Below are 19915 nucleotides of genomic sequence, written 5' to 3'. Positions count from 1 at the left end.
AATCAGACAATCTGGTTTCTAAAATCTTACCCAAAACATCCAATTTGGCCAAGTTTTCATCATATATCTTTTTATTAAACGGTATCTTATTGATAGCCATTTCAAAATCTGGGAAAACGGCATCTAACCACTCCTGATTAAATAATGAAACGTATTTGATAATGGATGCATATTGTTGAGCATTCTTACCTAAAAGTCCACCCAATTGCTCCTTTGGAACCAATGAGAGTAAGTAAGTAGCAATGGCAATAGTCTCACATAAAGCATATCCTTTAGGGCCGATAAAAGCTGGGGTCTTAGCTAATGGGAATTTAGCATTGAAAGCAGCATCTTTTTCAGTAGTGACTTTAATATCTAATTTGTAATGTTTGACGATATCTTGAACAGCCCAAGATCTTCGAGAAATTTCCATAACATATAAAGTACCTTGAGACATGTTTAATTTGAGGTGTTCTAGATTATCGTAATATATTGATTAGTCAATTGCTTGTGTGAAAGAAGAATAACATTGATTTGGGAAGTAATATTCTCAATTTTTAATCTTTTTTTTTTGCAGCGAATGATGACAAATCACTTCTACAAATTTCTTTTCCTGGGTGCAAAAGAACAGTCTACTGCACTACGTATGTTCTGTTAAGGATGCATCGTTTTAGTATAATTAAGTCATAGTTTGGGGTAACTATTCTTTAATAGCTAGTATTTAGGGACCTTATTATATAGTCTCTTCTGCAAATATGTTTTGGCTTTAAAGGCAGATTTAATTTGTGCAACGAGGCCAGCTCCTAGAGTTACAGTTCCTAGAGTTATAACTCAACCACCCGCTCACAACGAAACTTGTTTCCATTATGTTCTAAGATTAATTCACTTTGCAAGTGGGTACTACGTTTCAAGGCGATGGTAGTTGAAAATATTATTTTCGAATAAACTCTGTAGTTGAGGAACATTGAACGCTTAATTCAATCTCTCTTAGTAAAGCAAAATTCAAGGTATTTAATATTACAACATGTATGGTATCTCTATCTCTTATTGTTGTGGCAAAGTGTAAGGATCTGGCAATGACAATATTAAAAAACTAGCACGTGATGCGTTATCAAGTTTGCATCAATTGCCGATTTCAATTTCAGTTCTAGTCATATACAGGACACTCTGAAATTGATAGAAAAAAGAAATTAAAATTTTTTGAAAGCAACGGCTAACCCACCATAACACCATACATACATCACATACACTTTGTCACACATTTAAGTCGCCTCATTTGAACAGTACAAGAGGTATAGAATCAAAACTTTAATTATTACCCACACTTTATAGGTTACCCACTGCTTTCCCCTCAACAAGCAACAAAGTAACATATATGTTACTCTGCGCCCCTTGCAGTGTGACCAACGTATGACCTGGATTTAAAGCTTAGTTTTCATTCATAGATAAAATAAAAGTGGGCTTTGACTATCATGCTTTATCCATATACACTACTAGCATTCGTTCTTGTCTTCTTAACGTGCTTTACCCGTCCTGCACTGTCCACTTTTGTCGATAGTCAGGACTGCCGTATAGAGGAAGCTTGGAGCAAATTTCGACCGTTTATTACTGATGTAGCTATAGACAAGGAACTGAGGAAATTAAAATTCCTTATAAATTCTCAAGTGATTAATTACTACGGAGACAATAGTGATACAGATGTTGCCATTAGTGACTACAACCAAACGACAAGCCTGTACACAAATTTACGAATAAAGATAAATTACATGGGACGACCGATAATAGATGAAAGCAGGAGATTTTGTGATTTAGTATCAGTTAAGGATACAACCGCGTACAGAGAGGGCCCAAGGTTTTCAAATGCAGCAAAAAATGTAACGGATATTATTACCAATGGCACCATACCGCAAGTACGTTCACAAAATGCATACAGTAATAATTCATTAATTGGGCACTTCAACGACACAGATCTAGGGTCATCAGATTTTACCATTTCCGAACTTTTTACAAATGTGACTGGTGACCTAGTTCAATGTCCTTTATACTACAACGATTCAATAATGATTTATTATGAGGCCGATATCAGTCAACATTTTCATCGACTAGGATCATACCAAGTAACCTTTGTTGTTTATGACAACAATGAGGAAAAGGATATTATCGGATGCAGAAAATCTTACATTACCTTGATACAACCAGGATTTATCGACGATATTATTAGCGTTGGCGTCTTGGTTCTCCTAGTGACCACACTAGTGGTCAACATCTTTACAGTGACTTGTTCATCTTACCAAGAGTCCACTAACCCATACCTATTCAAAGCGTCTACAATATGTAACGCAAAGCTTCTAAAACAAGGAGATGCAAGCTTATCGGGAATTATTACTTACCTTCAATACGCATTATTTCTAGGTGGGTTAAATCTTCAATATCCCGGTTTTTATCAACCCATGATCGGTCAAATTTCATGGTGTGCATTGATTGATTTTATTTTGGTCAAGGATGAGACTAGAGGCCATCAAGCACAAGTGGATGATGGGGTGTATACTACTTTTTCAACAGGAGGATTGTCAACTCTAACCCAGTATAATTCGCGAGCACAAGTAAGAAACAACTGGCCCAATTTTATGGCTGACCTAGGGATGGTTATGTGCTCTACAATCATTGTGAGACAGATAATTATGTTCTCAAAACGATTCCTTGACAAAGCTTTGAAACTGCATTATAACAAATCATTAGTTAAAAATCCATCTGATTTTGTATTTTTGTCGAAAAAGAATTTGTATTTGGTAGTGGGTCAGGTTTTGCAGATTTGGTTATCTGTGTTTGGTATGCCGTTCCTAGTGCTAAGCTTGTTCATGTTTCTAGCTGCCAATGGTTTGAATGGCAAGCATCATCGTTTTGCAAGTTTCCATGACTTAAAGGTTGGTGCTCTATCATTCACCACACCTTACAATGAGTTGCGAATTCCCCACAGATTGTTTTCTTTTGGAGAATCCTTTTCTGCTCCATGGGGAGGGGATATTTTGGCTCTAAATGCAACTAATTATAACAGCAAAAGAACAATTTCAAACGCTCCAGCATCCGGGCAGCCAAACCAAGGCACTAGTGTATTGGGCAATTTTAGTGACAATACACAATTTAGTAACGGGACACTTCATTCTGGTCACACTCTACGTTATTTCACTATTCCCAACGTTAGCTTATCACTAGCATCTATATTACTAGGAATCTGGATTGCTTTGGTACTTTTCTTTATATTTCATTACTTGATATCGTTTTACCACAGATTGAAGATCAAAAGTTCGGCAAACGTTTCGAAATTATACACTAATTTGAAGACCATCTTGGTATGGTCATTTTTGTACCACAAATACAAGCCACAAAGAGTCATTTATGTTATATTCGACTTTGCAATTGTGTTTGCAAACCTGATCATTATTGGAGTGCTTCAATACAGTGGTGTTGCTCAAGTAACTTGTTTGATGATTACTTCGGCTATTGAGCTATTCGCCTTATTTACCGTCAAGCCCTACTTTGTTCCTGTTGCCCCTTGGTCGTCACACTTTATGTTTCCTGTGGCAAAATGCTTATGTACGGTTCTCTGCATTCCTTTTATTGCCTCAGTCAATGCAAGCGAAGCAGTTAAAACTTATGTGGCTTACATTCAGTTGATCGTACACAGCGTTGTGGTTCTATTATTCATAATGCAATTGATATATTGGTTGATTAGAACATGTGTATCCATCCACAAGTCTCGAATTAGGGATAGACCTCTTTTCAAGCAAGCAAGTGCAATAACTAGCCAGGATGAATTTGAAAGACAATTTGAATATAAAGCAGTCGTCTCACCATTTAATCAAATGGCACGACATTCCACTCACGAATCATATCGCAACACAGCCTGTGGTTGTGAATATAACGACGATGGGTTGTCATCTATTCGTGAGGAAGAATTTTTGTTTCGTGGAGGTAGCATTAGGGTCGCAAACACTAATGGAGTTTCAAACGATGATATCATTTCCAATGATATCACTCGTACCAGCTCTATCCAATCGTCATTTGTCCGACAACTTCGGGAGTCAGAGTTGCGTAAGTTGAAAAATGATTATCGAGTACGTGAAATTGATAAAGTTTATGAAAAGTATTTTGTTAATGATCAAATCGATCCCGAAGTGAAGGAATTATGGGAAAATAGAAAACTAGCAAACGGGACTTTCTATGGGGCATCTTGCTCCAGTAGTGGGAACAATTACAATAACAAGGAGGATAAAAATTCGTCCTCGTTTGGGATAAAATTTAGGAATATTGTCAATAAACAGCAACCAAAAAAGATGGAGCCAGCATTTGTTGTTTCACGACCAAGGCCTTTAATTGTAAAGACGTTGGAGGAAGTGAAGCAAAGGCAATAACAACAACTGGATTGTGGTGATTGCCTGTCGGAGAAGGATAGTAAAATGCTTTCAACAGATATCCTGTTGGAGAAAAAATAGTGTTGCTTGGTGCAATATGAGTAGATATGTAATATTATAATACAAATGATTAGAACAAAACTTAAAAATACGTCTTACTTTACCGTTACTGATATTCATCGTTTTAATTTCTTTGCCTTATTACTTTCACTTTCGCCTCCTGGCCTCTTTCCACCTGTAGATTTCCCGCTACCGGCGACATGTCCCTTTTCGCCAACATCTGTAATTGCCCTAGCCAATTTAGCATCATTTATAACCTTGACTGGCGCATCCAACGTCCTTTCTACTGTCTTTTGCAAATCCTGGAGACATGCACTCAATGACTGGAATTCACTTTTCAACACGATTGCCGCCATTACATCACGAGCCATGGATCCTGTATCCTTGGTAAATGGCTCAGCAGCATAATCGGGATATTGATCTAATCTAATCTGTAAAATTTCTTGCAAGTTCTTGACTGATCCTTGAGTTATCTTTTTCGATTCAATAAGTTGATAGATTTTACGATATACTCGTCTCACTGAATGATGCGTGATTTCTTCATTTGTTCTTTGTATCATAAAAAATGTAGTTAATAACTGTACCAAAAAGATTAATTCAATTGTTACTTCACCGGTTTTGAAACAATCATATGAATCTAGTATAAGTTCAGTCACTTCATCGTCATCTAACGAATTATCTTTCATTTGTTCTTGAAATGTAATTTCGCCAACGATCTCAAGTAATTGACTCAAGTCAGTCTCATGCACCAAATATTTTTCAATAAAGAATTGGTATATAATGGATATCGGGACCTCTCCAAAATCGCCCTTTGAGCCACGGGGTTCAACATAGCCATATCGCCGTAAAATTTCACCATTTGGGTGATTTGAGTATGTGTTGTAGACTTGGTCACCTTTCTTGATTGCTTTGATGCTGGTTATGACTAAGGCGTTCTGTTCATAGTTTATAATAGCATTGTTGTAATTTGTGTCGGCATTCAACGTATCAGCTAAGGGCACCATTGATTTGATATACCCATCGCTTAGTATTTCTGGGGGTCCAGAACTGGCTTCATAATCATCATCTTCTTCCTCTTCCCCTCCTTCCTCCTCTTCTTCATCATCTTCCTCTCCTTCTTCGCCTCCCTCTCCATCATTGTGTTCCCGTTCCAGTTCTTCAACATATTGCAATTCTGCCAGATCATTGATTACTTCACCAGCCTCGTCTAGTGGTATTCCATTTCTTTCAAGTAATGATTTTACTTCCGTGGTCCCGTTATGTGAACCATGCCCGTGTTGAACTAGTTCCGGTACTTCCTCCCCTTCATCAAAATTACGATCTTCTTCTTGTTCTGCTTCACCAAGCTGTTCCCTAACATCTTTCTCCTCTTCTTTCGTCAACTCGACATCAAACGAGTACGACATAATTATAGTTGCAACAACGTTATACTCATCAAATGCGACCTCGTCTAACTCATCTATTTTCAACTCCTTGATTATATCTAACGCTTTATGATACATTTCGTCAGCAGCCTCCTTGCCTACCCTTTCTATGACATAACTTGGTTGTAACAAATTCAATTCATTTTGGCTCCAAAACATCAATTGATTGAATCCCTTCTGCGGTAAAACATTGATATATTTCAACCACTGACTTTGTTCTTTATTGCGAAGTTCGAACAATAGAATGATTATCAACGCATCCCAATGGGAGAGTCTCATTAAGTAATGCTTCAAATTGGGGTGTTCACAGATGAGTAAATTTTGTTGAACATTTATGAGTGCAGTTTTAGGAATAGTAGCCAAGATCTCTCCTTCTTTTATATCCTTTAACGCAATCACTCCACGCCCTTGATTGATTGAAGTGTAATCATGTATGGTAATCTTGGATGATATGTTGACATTACGGGACTTTAACCACTCGAGATATTCTGAGGTTGACTCATTGAAATCATCTTTCAACTGTGAGACTAAAGACATTGCTAATTAGGAGGATGATACTTGGTTTGTTAGAACTTCACTATTGATTTCTCGATGATGTAATTGGCTTCACAACTGCCTGTAGCTCTTTTTGGTTTTCATTTACATTGTTCTCGTCACATCGCATCGATTTGGTTCGCCCGAAAAAATTTGGCGATTGATTGATTGATGTTGCATTTTTTTTATTCACTTTTCGTTTTCTGTGTTTGTGTTTGTGTTGCTTGCCATCTTTTTTTACCCCATGTCACTTGATTTTTGTATGTTTTTGTTCCTAGATGTACCAGATTCTTGAGACTTCAGGAACCCCAAGTAGATTTTTGTATCTTGTTTGTTTGTCTGTACTACATTATTAAGAAAACAGAATGTTCAAAAATCTGCCCTGGTTGTACTTTGATCTCTCATTAGTCTTTTTTACTCTGACCTTTTTGACCTGCTGATTATTCTACAGAAGAGCTACAATATCTTTCAAAGGGGTACTGTTGTGATAGTATTATTTGATATTGAGAATTGCTCTATAAAGTACTCTATGAGATTTTCAATAGATTCTATATGGTGCTGATGGGGTGTTTGAATTTTACCACCACTTGTTCCCCTGTGTAGTTTAAACGTGTTCAAATAAATGGTTCTCCAATTGAGAATCAATCTCCACATTTATGATAAGTCATCACAGATCTTTATTTAATCATTTGTGTTAGATCCATAAAAACAAAGTCACCAGACTCAGCCACTTGCACAAGATGTGTCCTAATGGCCCTATCTACTTCGGCAAAGGAAACTTATAGACATAGTATTTCAATTGGGGTTATGCTTCAATTTTCAATGTCTAATTTCAACATAGCTAATGTTGCAAAGCTAAGGGGCATTCATAGTCATGTAGTCGAAATGACCTTTGAGTGTACCCAAAAACAATTTATAACCTTTCATTACTCATCCAATCAATGCTACTTGTTTTCAAATGCATTAATGCTAGGTCAGTAGGATATTATGAAGAAAAAGAATCAATGAGAAGCTGGTTCTTATTTGAAACAGAAAAGGCATCGAATATAGCTCTACGGACAGACCATCGAAAACACAGTTCAATCACTATCATCGTTAAATGCTGATTTCAATTTACCTACCGGCTTCTTCTTGACACTTAATCTGATTGGAGCTGCTACTCTTTCAATAGATTCACAATGAATTTCTGCCTTATTTGTAACTTTAGCTAAGTCATCATCAAGAGCCGTTTCCTTCTGCTTTTTTATCTCCAATTCTTGTCCACGTTTTATCTGCTTTCGTATAAACCTGTCATTTATTTCATTATCGGCTCTTAAATACTCCTCGTCTTCCTTATTCTTCAACCTTTGAATTTCTTGCGAATCAATTAGCCTAATCTCCAAGTTGAACCCTTCACTATCCATCTCACTATTCTCCCCACTTTCATCAGTTTGAGTTACTTTAACAAGCCCGTTTTGGCCCAAATGCTTAACAAATGAGGTCAAACTTTTCCATCGAGTTACATTCATGTGTACATGGTCACGTTGTCGAATATACTCTTGATAAAATCTATTGGCATTGATTGATTTGGTGCCGTGGTTCACGCGTAATAGGTTCAAAAAATCAGTCTGAAATTGATGGGAGTAGGAAGATACTATGCTACTAGATTCCCCACTCGATTGCAAGTTGGATATTCGACCTAGATGAGACTTTGATTGTAGGTGGTTTTTAAATCCATTTGAATCTCGACATTGTTTTGAACATATTTGACAGTAATATTTTAGCTTTTGTAGTCCACTTGCTTTCAATCTTTTGGCTTCGTACTTAGAAGTGCCAATATCTGCTCTAGCCATGAGGAGGAGTTGTGGTGAGTTAAGTGATTATAGAATTGAATAGTGCATCTACCTTGCAGTAAGTGTCGCGAAAGAAAGTTTTGCGCAGGTCAGCGAAGTTTTTCCTGACACGGAATCTTTTTATTTAACTTTGTCTCATGGTTCATAAATCATACCAATGAGAAATTAATAAATGGTTGCCAATTCCACCTACTACCACTTAAGTTTACGCGAAGTTTTGTAAGTCGACTAAGCATGTCATTAAGTATAAACGTGTGGATGTTTAGAAGCAATCTTGTCTCTAAAATACATTCTAGAACAGCTAGGTGAGGCAGAACTTATCTGCCCTTCACAGCTGTAGTTCCAGTTGACTTACCTTGTGCATGCATAAAAAAAGGTTATATTTGAGGCAAGGTTCGATCAATTTGTGTACTATAAAGGGTTCTGTTGGTAGAGTAAGGCATGATACCTCTTCCAACTCCTTTTGAGCTTTATTCAATCTATGACGGCCGAGAGAAAAGAGAATCGGTTCCGGTATTTCCCCATTTGATATCACCCGAGCTTCTGAAGTAAAAAAATAAAGTTTTAGGAAGCTAGCGTTCCGGTTGAAATTTCATGACGGCAACTAAAATGAATCATGCCAAATTACACCCGTTGCCGTCAAGCAATGAATATAGTAAACAGTAATAGAGTTTTGAGTATTGCATTTGAAATTCGGATAGTTAGATGCGGCTATGAAACCCAGAACGGAAAGCGCGTAAAGGACAGTAGACGTTCCGACAAAAGCAAACGGTCTCAACAACCATATGCAATAGCTGTATACTCAAATGTTTCGAGACATGTTGGTTCACGACCCACCCCAGAATATATAAAGGGCTTGAAATGATCTGTTATTTTTTTCAGTTTCTTGATCTCGGTGTTGAGCATATACAATCTACAAAGCACATTAAAAACTACTTGGAGTTAAACAAAAAATATGTCTTATCCTGATATTCCTTCTAGAAGTTTTGCAGACTGGAGACAAGTCCTTCATGGTTTCTGGCCAGGTAAACCAAAGTTTACCGAAAAAGATTATCCGTCATTGGAGGGGAAAGTGGTTATTGTTACTGGAGGTAACACTGGTCTTGGTTACGAAACAGTCAAGTCTTTAGCTGGTGCAACAAGGGCTAGAATCTATATCTTTTCAAGAAACAAGGAAAAGACCCTTGATGCAATTGAGAAGCTCAAGCAAGAAGTTGCAAGTGAATACGATGTTCGCAAAAGAGAAATTGGATTTATTCAAGTTGACTTGAGTGACCTCACCACTGTCAAGCCGGCAGTGGAGAAATTTTTGGCAAAGGAGGATAGAGTGGACATTATAATCAATAATGCTGGTGTTATGATGCCGCCTCAAGGTGCAAAAGCCAAACAAGGCTATGAATTACAACTTGGAACTAATGTGTTGGGTCACCACTTGTTACAGCGTTTATTAGACCCTTTATTCATCGAGACTTCCAAAACGAATCCACCGGGATTGTCCAGGATTGTGTGGTTATCATCTACAGCTCATATGCTTGCCCCAAAAGGAGGTGTCTTTTGGGAGGATATCAATTTTGATAAAGTACCTAAATTTACTACCAATGTCAAGAGCCAGCTTTATGGACAGAGCAAAGCTGCTAATTTGATCCAAGCACGTACATGGTCGAGAAAGCACGGTTATCCCAACGTCATCAGTAGCTCTATTTGCCCAGGATATTTGAATACTGATTTACAAAGATACGCAACCAACATGGAGAAATATATTTACAAGTACGTTTTGTACCCGCAACGTTTTGGTGCATACACAGTGTTGTATGCTGCCTTCTCTCCGGACGTGAAGGATGGTGATCACAGTGTGTCATTTGGAGTTCCTGCTAAAGCTAGAAAAGATTTATTGAGCGAAGAAGTTGGCGATAAGCTTTGGTCATGGCTAGATAAAGAAACTGATCCCTACGTTTAGATCTTAGGCACGTCATCTGGGGTAGGGGAAACCTGCTAACAAATACTATTGTATATAGCATAGATAGAAATCGTTTTCAAGTATTTGAATACTGTAAATTGCTATGCTCTTTTTGAAAATTAGAAGATGAAAGTCTAGTGTTTCAAGCAAACACTACAATTCCCGTTCGTGGTTCGACAAAACAAGCTACTTGTGAAATATTTCTGTTGCAAAAACACTGATTCTAAATGACTTTATTGCAAACTTGGAGTCACATGTATCCTCGTAGTAAGAGATGGGGTAACAAACAGAATCTAACATATGGTCCTTGTATTAAGGAATTTAATCTAATAACTAAACTATTTTCTATCTAATAAAAAGTGTCCAAACTCAACACCTAGTTTCTAACTCTACATGTCAACCTCAGCGAAAAGCCCGCTAAACGTCAACCCGCTCATAACACAACACATACACATCAGTCGATATCATCTCTCTTACGTCATGGCTTTGTCCATCAACACCAAACCTCAAAGTTCCATTATTAACATTGGGTCTAAAATTTTCATCATCAAAATTACACCAACATGGATGTTTCAAATTTTCCAAATCATGTTTCAGTTCATTCAAAGTGGACTTGTTAATTAAGGCAGTATAATGACCACTTTTCAAATTTCCAAAATGATTGATAATTCCCGATATCTTGTATACGATTTCATGACCTTGATTGTTGAAGCGAAGTTCAATAGGATAACGTATGGGTGTATCCAATTTATCAGTTAAGTTGTACATGGAAAATCTTGACAAGTGAATGAATAAGACCGGAGGTAATTTAACAAAGCTTAGAGATTTGGTGGATACTGTATTAGATGCGGACGATTTGTTTCCATCAGCCAATGACGATTTCTTTGATTTGCCCAACTTGAACAATCCCTTCTTTTGGACAAACACCGGATGATTCTCCACGGTGGGGACTTCACCGTGACATTTGGGGCACCTCCATGCATTATCACCAGACAACGTCTCATCCTGAATATAGTAGCTAAGACACGAAGTCAAATCAACTACTTCATTAGGTCGTTTGGTATTCGGTATAGGTAACGAAAGAATCGAAAATGTTGAGTAAGTGATTGATTCGTAATTGCACTTGTTACACCTAAGCTTATTCTGTAAATGTCCTTGAAATAAATCCAGTATGGGGCTTGAACCTTCGTGTTCGTGTAAGGATTTCCACCATTTGAAATAAGATGACTGATTCTCAATAGAAACATTGATGTTCCACTTAGCACACAAGACCTCGGGATCATAATTCTCTACACTCTTGTCACATAATTCAGCATGCAACCTTTCCAAAATAAACAAAAGAAATTCTTGGGAGTCTTGTTGCTCATGAGGTATGTTGAAATCTGGTTTCAACAACGAAGTAACACGAATGAATTTGGTTGGCGAAACTGACACACCACCATTCTGTTGGAAAGTACGTAACAATCCCGCAAGAGCTTCACTTAACAAAACAGAATCTTTCTTGTGTGAATTGGGATGTTGCATAATTCTCAAGAAATCAGGGTCCTTGACGTATTTCTGGTATCCACGGTTGAAAATAACCTTGAATGAATAAATCCCAAAAAGCATCTGTATTGTTGAATTGATATAGCACGATGAACCAAAGTTTCGCAATCCGCAAATGGCATAATCCTTAAGTATGCTCATCTTTCTTGATTTAATTTGTTCTTGCTGCTCTAATACGTGTGCGGGGATCATGGGATGTCCCTGGGAAGTTGGTTGCGAGTAAGTCTGCGGCTGTGCGTAGGGGTTGGGTTGGTAGTATTGTTGTGGTGGTTGTTGGTATGCATACGGAGGGTGCTGGTATTGCATCATACTACCATTGCTATACTGTGGTCCATAACTTGGATACAATGTAGGCTGAGGTTGTGGCTGAGGTGGCGGAAATGTTGGCATTGGGGAAGACAGTTGATACATAGGTTGACCAAATTGTGGATACAGATTTTGACGAACATTGGGTATTGAGTGAGTCACCTGCCCGTATTTTTGATTCGACATCGAAGAGTCATAGTTATTGCCGTTTGAGCGAGTATCTGTTGACCGGGTTACTGGTATAGGTGGTCTTTGTATTGGACGGGTATAGTTGTGTTTGACATCCACCTGAGTTTTAATTTGAGGTGAGATCGTCAAGTCTAGATCTTCTGCGCTTAGTTTTGCCACAATGTCATCTCTTGGGTATGGGTTTTGCTTAGCATCGTGGTGGTGGTTGTCGATGTCATTTGATTCATTAACATTGCCATTTTGACCTAAATGTCCATTCATTTCGTGGTGATCTTGTCGAGTGGTTACTGTTGTAGATGCTAACTGTTGATTAAGTAATGCTGGAGGTAATGCTTTTGGTATCGGTGGAGGCGGCTTTTTCTTTGCCTTCTCATATACCGAGTTATTAGCTGGCGGGTTATGCAGACCGTTCTGTTTGGTCAAGTGCACAGATGGATAGCGTACTTTGAATCCATCAATAGAACCAAAAGATGATTCGCGAGACCGACGACCCATTTCTTGTACAGGAGGGTAATCAGTCTTGATAAATGACAATTCTTCATCGAATTCGTCAGCTTCATCACTTGACACAGCATTTGCATCTGCGTTACCAATGACCCTGTCCCCATAATTGCCGAGGCTACTACTGCTGCTTCTATTGCTGCTGCTACTGCTTCTATTTTCTGCACTATCTCTATTGTCTTTGCTTCCTTCTCCTCCGATACTTGAAACGTCTTCATCTCCCACTTGATCTTTCTCTCGAAGATAAGTTATATATTGAAACAACCAATCATACAATTCTTCAAGATTGAAACTCAACAAGTTTTTCTTGATAAGGTACAGCTTTATGAATTCTCGTAAATCATTTGAACTCACGGTATAGTTGCCATTTTGAAAAATCTGATCGGTATTGTAAAATGCAAAAATGTTCAAGTATATTATGAAGTCTTGTTCATTCAGTTCGATAAATGCGTCAAATCCATCAAAATGAAACATGACAAAACTGTTTATGAAATAATTAAAGATTAAAAATCCTTTTGTATAACTTTTGATGGCCTGTAAATGATTATTCGAATCATTGGCATTCTCATACAACGATTCGCAATAATCTATGAGATCAAATAGTGATTTTGTCTGAAGTTCAGTGTCCAATTGTAGACTTCTAAATTCGTAGTTGATAATTTTTGTATAGTAGTACCCAATGTCTTCTTGACTTAATATTGAATTTGTTGACCCTGAAGGTTGCATTGCAGTTGATTTCACTTGCGGTAGCGATGGTGGAGCAGAGGGCGAGGTAGACAACCGGTGCCTGTTATCACCTATGCGGATACTGCTGCCGTTGCTGTTGCTGTTGCTGTTGCTGTTGCTGTTGCTGTTGCTGTTGCTGTTGCTGTTGCTGTTGCCGTTGCCGTTGCTGTTGCCGTTGCCGTTGCTGTTGCCGTTGCTGTTGCTGTTGATGCCATTACTTTCAGGACTACTACTTCTACTGTTTCCATTTTCGACATCAAGGTGGCTATGTCGTTTTTGATGGCCAGCCTTATTCATAGAGTTGGATACTGGTATTGAGGCAATCGAGGAGTGTGTTTTAAGGATCTCTGCAGTTTCTTGGTGATGGTGATGACTGCGAGCTGATGGCTCGGGTGGCGGTGGTGGCGGTGGTAGTTTTTTAGATGACAAGTACGACGCTGTTAGTTTAGATGGCGAGGAAGATACAAACGTCATGGTTGGGTGTTATTAGATATATATGTCTGTTTGTGTGCTTGTCTATCAGTTCTCTAGTATTGTTATCACCTAATAATGTAACAGCATTGAAGTGGTTGGTTTTTATTATCTTTTGAGTAGATGAAATCTCTTGGCTTTGGGTTATTTATGCGGAGAGATCGTAAAAAGGAAAATGGCGAGTATGACTCTTTTCACAATACCTTCTTAACAGATATAAACTTGTAAATGCTCTTGGGTAAAGTATATGTAATCACCCATATAATGGTGCAAATGCTCGATAATAAATGTGACGATCTGTATGTTCAAGCAAGATATCCACGGGGATCAAATATTTTGATCACTGTTTCGCTTTTCCGGATATTTTTCTTTACAATTCAAAGTGTCATTTTTCAAAATGTTAAGTCACGACACTGAATAAAACAACTGTGGGTTGAGAGAGCCAGGATTGGGACAGGCGAGGTCAGATTAACAGCATCACTACAAGTGGTAATCACTATTTGATTAACTCTATAAATACAATCTAAAAACAATAACAAAGTCATCTCTAGACATACTCTCACTTAGTGATGTCCCTTGTGAACACTTACACCTGGCATTTATGGTTCATGACAAAGTCAGCAACTATAGGGCGATGATCACTCATATAACGCCCGTTAAACTTTGAGTGCAACATCCCAAACTGAACTAATGCCAATTCTGCCTTCTCTTCAAAGACGTTTGATTTGATACTTTTGTCACAAACACTCCTTGCTGCGCTTGTGCCTCCTAGTTCATCAATTCTCTTTGTATATTTGGGAGCAAAAATATAGTCAATGTTTTGACCACCATCTCGTAACACCTCACCTTCAAAACCGGTAACGCTAGACTTTGTATGCCCAAACATATTTCCCACCGTGGCCAAATCAACACTGTTAACCATTACTTCCTTTATTTGCTTAATACAGGCTTCATTGGGCTCAGCATTGAAATCGCCGGCAATAAAACTGGGCCACTTATTCTCACTCCATTTCAGAAGATAATCTACTTTGTTCAAAATCAAGTCTGCCGATCCAGTTTTGGCACTTATGCCAATATGATCGAAATGAGTATTAAAAATATTCACGATGTTGTTCAGTTGCTTATGACAGAGTGTAACCACTGATGCAATTCTGGTATACACTGCATCCCAGCCTGGTATGGAAGAGCGCAGGTCTTTGCCATTCAACCAAAACGTATCATTATAAAGTAATTCCCATTGGTTTGAATTGTATATGATGGGGACAGACTCCCCCAATTCGTCTCCATTGATTCTTCCAGCACCATAAAAGGTCCATTGCTTATCGAACTTGTTTAATTGAGCAATAATATCCAATATTTGGTATTTATAGAGCTCTTGCAAAGTAAAGATTGTCGATTCTGTCGCATGGAACTTCATGGACGAGGTAATGTCCTTGACTCTTTCTTCCCAGGAAAGCTCACCTGGAATTAATTCATGCGTTCCGCCATTTTTAACATTATGTGAGTAAATCCTGAACTTTAGTGGCTTGATATAAGTATTAGCCAAAGGTTGCAACGAAACTTTTGGAATCGGTGGTTCGGGTTTAGTGATGGTGTTGAGGAATAAATTTGGCGGTGGAACCCCTAGTAGATCCTTTTGGCCTGGCAATATTGGTGCAACCTCCAGCGGTGGAACTGCATTGATTTCACCTAGAAACTTTTTAGGATTTTTTGGATCATTTATTAGTGTTGATGTTGGTGTTGGTCTACTGAGTGAACTCAGTGACTCAGAATCCTGCAGTACAGCTTTCTGTTGCTGCTGTTGCTGCTGTTGCTGCTGTTGCTGCTGCAGAGACCTGTATGAATCATAGTCAAACCTCAAATTACCTATTGGGTCGTTCTTTGGTAATAATGACTTTTGAGACTTGACGTAATAAAGTAGAATCAAAGCTGTGAAGGTTGCCAACACAATAAGCTTGAATCTGGACTTGGGAGAGCTAGGCATATCCAAAATTTTCAAGTGTGTAATTATCTCTACGTGCTGGTGTATGTATCCAAAAGTACTGTGGTTATTCTAGAGTGTAATACAATGACTGTCCAATGAATAGTAAGTGCTTTTCAAAGGGGGTGGTTGTGTGGTGGTCCATTTTTAGTGTCCGATTTTTATTTTCTCCCCTTGCCGCGCTACCAAAATAAATTGGCTGATATAATAAGTACACTGCAGAAATACAGCAGAAATAATATTGCCAACCGGAAGAACAAAGTATTGGGTGAATATTCCAAATACTATGATCGTCGAGTATAAGCAATGTTAGCACTTTTGTATAATTTTTTATATAATACTAATCGTTCAACGTACAAAGGGTTTCTTAGTAAAATTAAATTGACAGTGGCAGTGACAATGTCGCGTTGTTTTTAGATGTCTGTCACAATTTATTTCGAGAACTTTAAAAAATTTATTTTTTGTGTAACTATGTCCAAAATTAACTTTTTATTTTTTAATCTCCACCAACAATGACATCATTGAATTTCTTTCTTTCTCTCTCTCAGCCGACTGCTTTTGGATATCTTTTTCAGTTGTATAGAACGAGATGTATTTCCAGTCAGCATTTGGCCATGAACCTTGAATGGGAAATGTAAGAGTGTTTGTGCATGTGCATGTGCATGTGTATGTCTAATGTAGTGAGCTTCGATTCGGGCTGCATCTTTTCTTCTTCCTTTCACCTTACGCTGATACTATAAAAGAATTTCTCTTGTGCTTCCTTCTCAATATTGTGTTGGATACTGACATGCTGGATTGCCATTCGTTTCGAATGTAACCATTTACCACATATGGTGCAACGACAAACCATGATTTATCTTCTTACAACCTGAAACCCGTTGTTCAAGATATCAAATGTAAAGACCTATATATATATGTGCGTGTATATAATGTACGTATCCTTGGGTGTAAGTGAAACGATTTGTTGGCGAGTAGTGAAAGCAAGTTTCTTTGAAGATGAAAATGAAAAGATTTCAAATGGAACCCTTTTAAATATATATACATGTTTGTATGTGTTGGTGAATATGGATAAATACGTCTATTCTTTTGTTGTTAATGATCATTTGTTGTTGTATAGCAAAGGGCTTTTTTACTACGTATATGTACAGCAACCAGAAAAATATATCACACGCAAACACACGAAAACGTCTGTTGTTATTGTTGTAACCCCTTTGTACTTATTTTCCCTTTCCCGTTTCGGTTTATGATACACTTGTGTTGCCTGTACAAGCTAAATAGCTATGGATATAAAGTAATACAAAAAAACAAAATACGTGCAGTTCTATTGCGGTCACAAAACTAGTCATTTACGCTTTAGTCTATTTGACTAAACTAGGTTAAACTACACATATACGACTTTCAGAAAATAAACTTCAAAGAGGGGAATTGTGGTTTAGTGCATCTTTTCGATAGACCTCCCTTGGCTTCATGGTGTGTTGATATCTTCCTGTGCTCGCTGATTTGTTTGCGGTTTTACACCCCCTGTCTTTTAAAAGTCATACAAAATACAACATAACACCAATACACAATAGTTAAACATGTTAATATGTAATAATAACAATAATAGCAATAATAATAACCACGCAGCAAAATATTTCAGATCTTATACTTTAGGTTTTGTCAAAAATATGAAATATTGCAGGAGGAAAGATCTAGACCAAATTTATAAAACTACAAAATAATACTTGTGTATTTGACACTCCTTATCCAAGACTACTACTACAGAGTTTTCAAACTACTTCATTAGTATTTCTCTCAAAAGCCTCTTTGTTCTATCATTTACCACAACAGTGTCACATATATGTGGTCTATAATATTTATGTAAAAAATTAGGTCAACGGTAGAGTGTCCAAAAGTTGACTGTTGGATGTATGCAACAAATACCATCTCTCTTAATAATTGCTTTTTATGCTTTTAGCTATAGACTTTAGTTTTTGTGTCTGATATGTTTTCGTTGGTCATTTTTCCTTCTTCTTTTTTGGTCCTTGTTTGCTAAGCAGACACCAAATTTCGTCAATTATCATATGTATTCATGGCGGGCATAGTCACAGTCTCGGCTTCAAAGCAACAAACATATAAGTGACATAATGTGCGACAGTAGTCTCTTTTAGCGAAGCAGTCTTGAATATGTACACTTCTTATGAAAAGAGAGCAACTAAATGTGTTGCTCCATTGGAAATTAAATCAGCAGGTCAAAAAGGTCAGAGTAAAAAAGACTAATGAGAGATCAAAGTACAACCAGGGCAGATTTTTGAACATTCTGTTTTCTTAATAATATAGTACAGACAAACAAACAAGATACAAAAATCTACTTGGGGTTCCTGAAGTCTCAAGAATCTAGTACCTTCAGGAACAATTAAAACAAACATACAAAAATCAAGTGACATGGGGTAAAAAAGATGGCAAACAACACAAACACAAAAAACAAAAAAGTGAATAAAAAAAAATGCAACATCAATCAATCAATTTCCAAATTGACAACAACAAATGATTTCCCACGGATCTTCCAACAAACACTGGCCCTTCTTCATGTGATTCAGCTTCATACACAGACCCTTCTTCACAAATTCCAACTTCTTCATTTACATCACTGCATACATTACAAAGAAACTTTCTCCCAAAGACAAACTGACTTCAAAATGGCTGAAGTGCTAACAGTTTTTTTACAATACCACATCCAAATGGTTTAGCATCTTCCTTAAGAATTTGAGCACATTTCGAAGTGTTATTTTGTTTTTATGATGGTTCTGCGTTGGTTTCTCGTTATCTTTTATCGCGAGGGGAGAGAAATGTAATTGCCGAGATTACACATGGAAAGGGAACTCTTCGACGGATTCCGAGAATCACATGCTAAATGAAGAAGTTGTCGATATCCCATGGTATTGATCTCACGGCCCCTTCCTCAATGGATAAACGCAAAGACCTAATTGTTGGTCTTAACCGCAACACAATATCATTCCATCTCACCACTTCCACTCAATTCTTTTTTTCTTATTGCCATAGTCTGGTTTGTTTTCGACAGTGACTATTTGGACTTTGGACGGTTGAGTCTAAGAAGCATCTTCGGGCCCTCTTGAGTAGGATCTAGTTTTCGACTATCCAAAACGACGCAGGAGTTGCATCGCCTCAAGCCGGTTTCCGTCTCAGTTTCAGTCCCAGTTTCAGTTTCTACCNTTGAGTCTAAGAAGCATCTTCGGGCGCTCTTGAGTAGGATCTAGTTTTCGACTATCCAAAACGACGCAGGAGTGGCATCGCCTCAAGCCGGTTTCCGTCTCAGTTTCAGTTTCAGCCCCTTCAACTTCTTTGGGCTTTGGCTTTTTCAAACAAGACTTCAACCCATCACTACTCTTCAATTTGTCCCGTTTCTTAAACTTTAACTTTTTCAATACCTTCTTTACGAAACCAAAGTTGAATTTCGGTCGTTTCTCGACCTTCACTGTTTCAATTTGTCTGCACTCTGGTATCATATAGTCCTTTTTGTCAATGACTTCTTTCTTTGTAATAGTTCTCTTTTCGAGGTCGGTGTTAAACTTCACTTTTCTTCTGGACAACACACGAGCCTCGTCAACGGCTGAACACGTTCCCGATTCTAAATATTTCGGTAGTTCAATGTCTGGCACACGTCTGATCTGGATGCCATCAGGCACAAATCTTCGGCACAAAAGTGTATGATCAATATGTGCATTTATCAATCTTCTTCCAGGTAGGAAATACTGTCCATAGTTTGGATCAGTAGGACACGGACCCCAATAGTAGATGGAGTCGCGAGGATTTTCATAAATCTCAAGCTCCTCCCCCTCTGGAATAGCATCGTTTTCGGTCTCGTTATCAGCAACAGCATTCCCATCTTCATACAAATGTTGCCCCTCTTCGACCTCTTCAACTGATGCATCCACATGAAATGTTTCATTCACCATCTCTTCATTCTGTGGACTTCTATTGGATACATGTGTATAACA

General features: G+C 37.9%; 7 protein-coding genes and 1 pseudogene across 8 annotated transcripts; 2 read left to right on the top strand and 6 right to left on the bottom strand. All coding sequences in view use genetic code 12, as the record gives it.

The window, feature by feature from the left end:
- CANMA_001427 lies at nucleotides 1-436 on the bottom strand (annotated as a pseudogene). The gene has a single exon. A coding segment is annotated over exon 1 (436 nt).
- Nucleotides 437-1451: 1015 nt separating this feature from the next.
- CANMA_001426 (uncharacterized protein) lies at nucleotides 1452-4391 on the top strand (the record flags this gene model as incomplete). The annotated part of the gene is made up of 1 exon (XM_051813393.1): nucleotides 1452-4391. One exon carries the CDS (start codon nucleotides 1452-1454, stop codon nucleotides 4389-4391), a length of 2940 nt encoding a protein of 979 aa, XP_051672961.1.
- A 176-nt stretch (nucleotides 4392-4567) lies between these two features.
- RMS1 (ribosomal lysine N-methyltransferase) lies at nucleotides 4568-6412 on the bottom strand (the record flags this gene model as incomplete). The annotated part of the gene is made up of 1 exon (XM_051813392.1): nucleotides 4568-6412. The coding sequence occupies one exon, from the start codon at nucleotides 6410-6412 to the stop codon at nucleotides 4568-4570; it is 1845 nt and encodes a 614-aa protein (XP_051672960.1).
- A 1076-nt stretch (nucleotides 6413-7488) lies between these two features.
- Nucleotides 7489-8241, bottom strand: CANMA_001424 (uncharacterized protein; the record flags this gene model as incomplete). The annotated part of the gene is made up of 1 exon (XM_051813391.1): nucleotides 7489-8241. One exon carries the CDS (start codon nucleotides 8239-8241, stop codon nucleotides 7489-7491), a length of 753 nt encoding a protein of 250 aa, XP_051672959.1.
- Nucleotides 8242-9196: 955 nt separating this feature from the next.
- On the top strand, nucleotides 9197-10198 carry CANMA_001423 (uncharacterized protein; the record flags this gene model as incomplete). The annotated part of the gene is made up of 1 exon (XM_051813390.1): nucleotides 9197-10198. The coding sequence occupies one exon, from the start codon at nucleotides 9197-9199 to the stop codon at nucleotides 10196-10198; it is 1002 nt and encodes a 333-aa protein (XP_051672958.1).
- A 417-nt stretch (nucleotides 10199-10615) lies between these two features.
- CANMA_001422 (ubiquitin-specific protease) lies at nucleotides 10616-13939 on the bottom strand (the record flags this gene model as incomplete). Its single annotated transcript, XM_051813389.1, has 1 exon — nucleotides 10616-13939. The coding sequence occupies one exon, from the start codon at nucleotides 13937-13939 to the stop codon at nucleotides 10616-10618; it is 3324 nt and encodes a 1107-aa protein (XP_051672957.1).
- Nucleotides 13940-14522: 583 nt separating this feature from the next.
- Nucleotides 14523-15920, bottom strand: CANMA_001421 (uncharacterized protein; the record flags this gene model as incomplete). The annotated part of the gene is made up of 1 exon (XM_051813388.1): nucleotides 14523-15920. One exon carries the CDS (start codon nucleotides 15918-15920, stop codon nucleotides 14523-14525), a length of 1398 nt encoding a protein of 465 aa, XP_051672956.1.
- A 3197-nt stretch (nucleotides 15921-19117) lies between these two features.
- Nucleotides 19118-19915, bottom strand: CANMA_001420 (uncharacterized protein; the record flags this gene model as incomplete). Its single annotated transcript, XM_051813387.1, has 1 exon — nucleotides 19118-19915. A coding segment is annotated over one exon (798 nt), but the record flags the coding sequence as incomplete, so codon positions are not given.

The sequence above is a fragment of the Candida margitis genome (assembly GCF_024628925.1).
Source record: "Candida margitis strain CBS 14175 chromosome Unknown scaffold101, whole genome shotgun sequence".
Classification (NCBI taxonomy): Eukaryota; Fungi; Ascomycota; class Pichiomycetes; order Serinales; family Debaryomycetaceae; genus Lodderomyces; species Lodderomyces margitis.
Note: the sequence above shows the minus strand (reverse complement) of the source record. Positions and strands in the feature narration are given on the sequence as shown.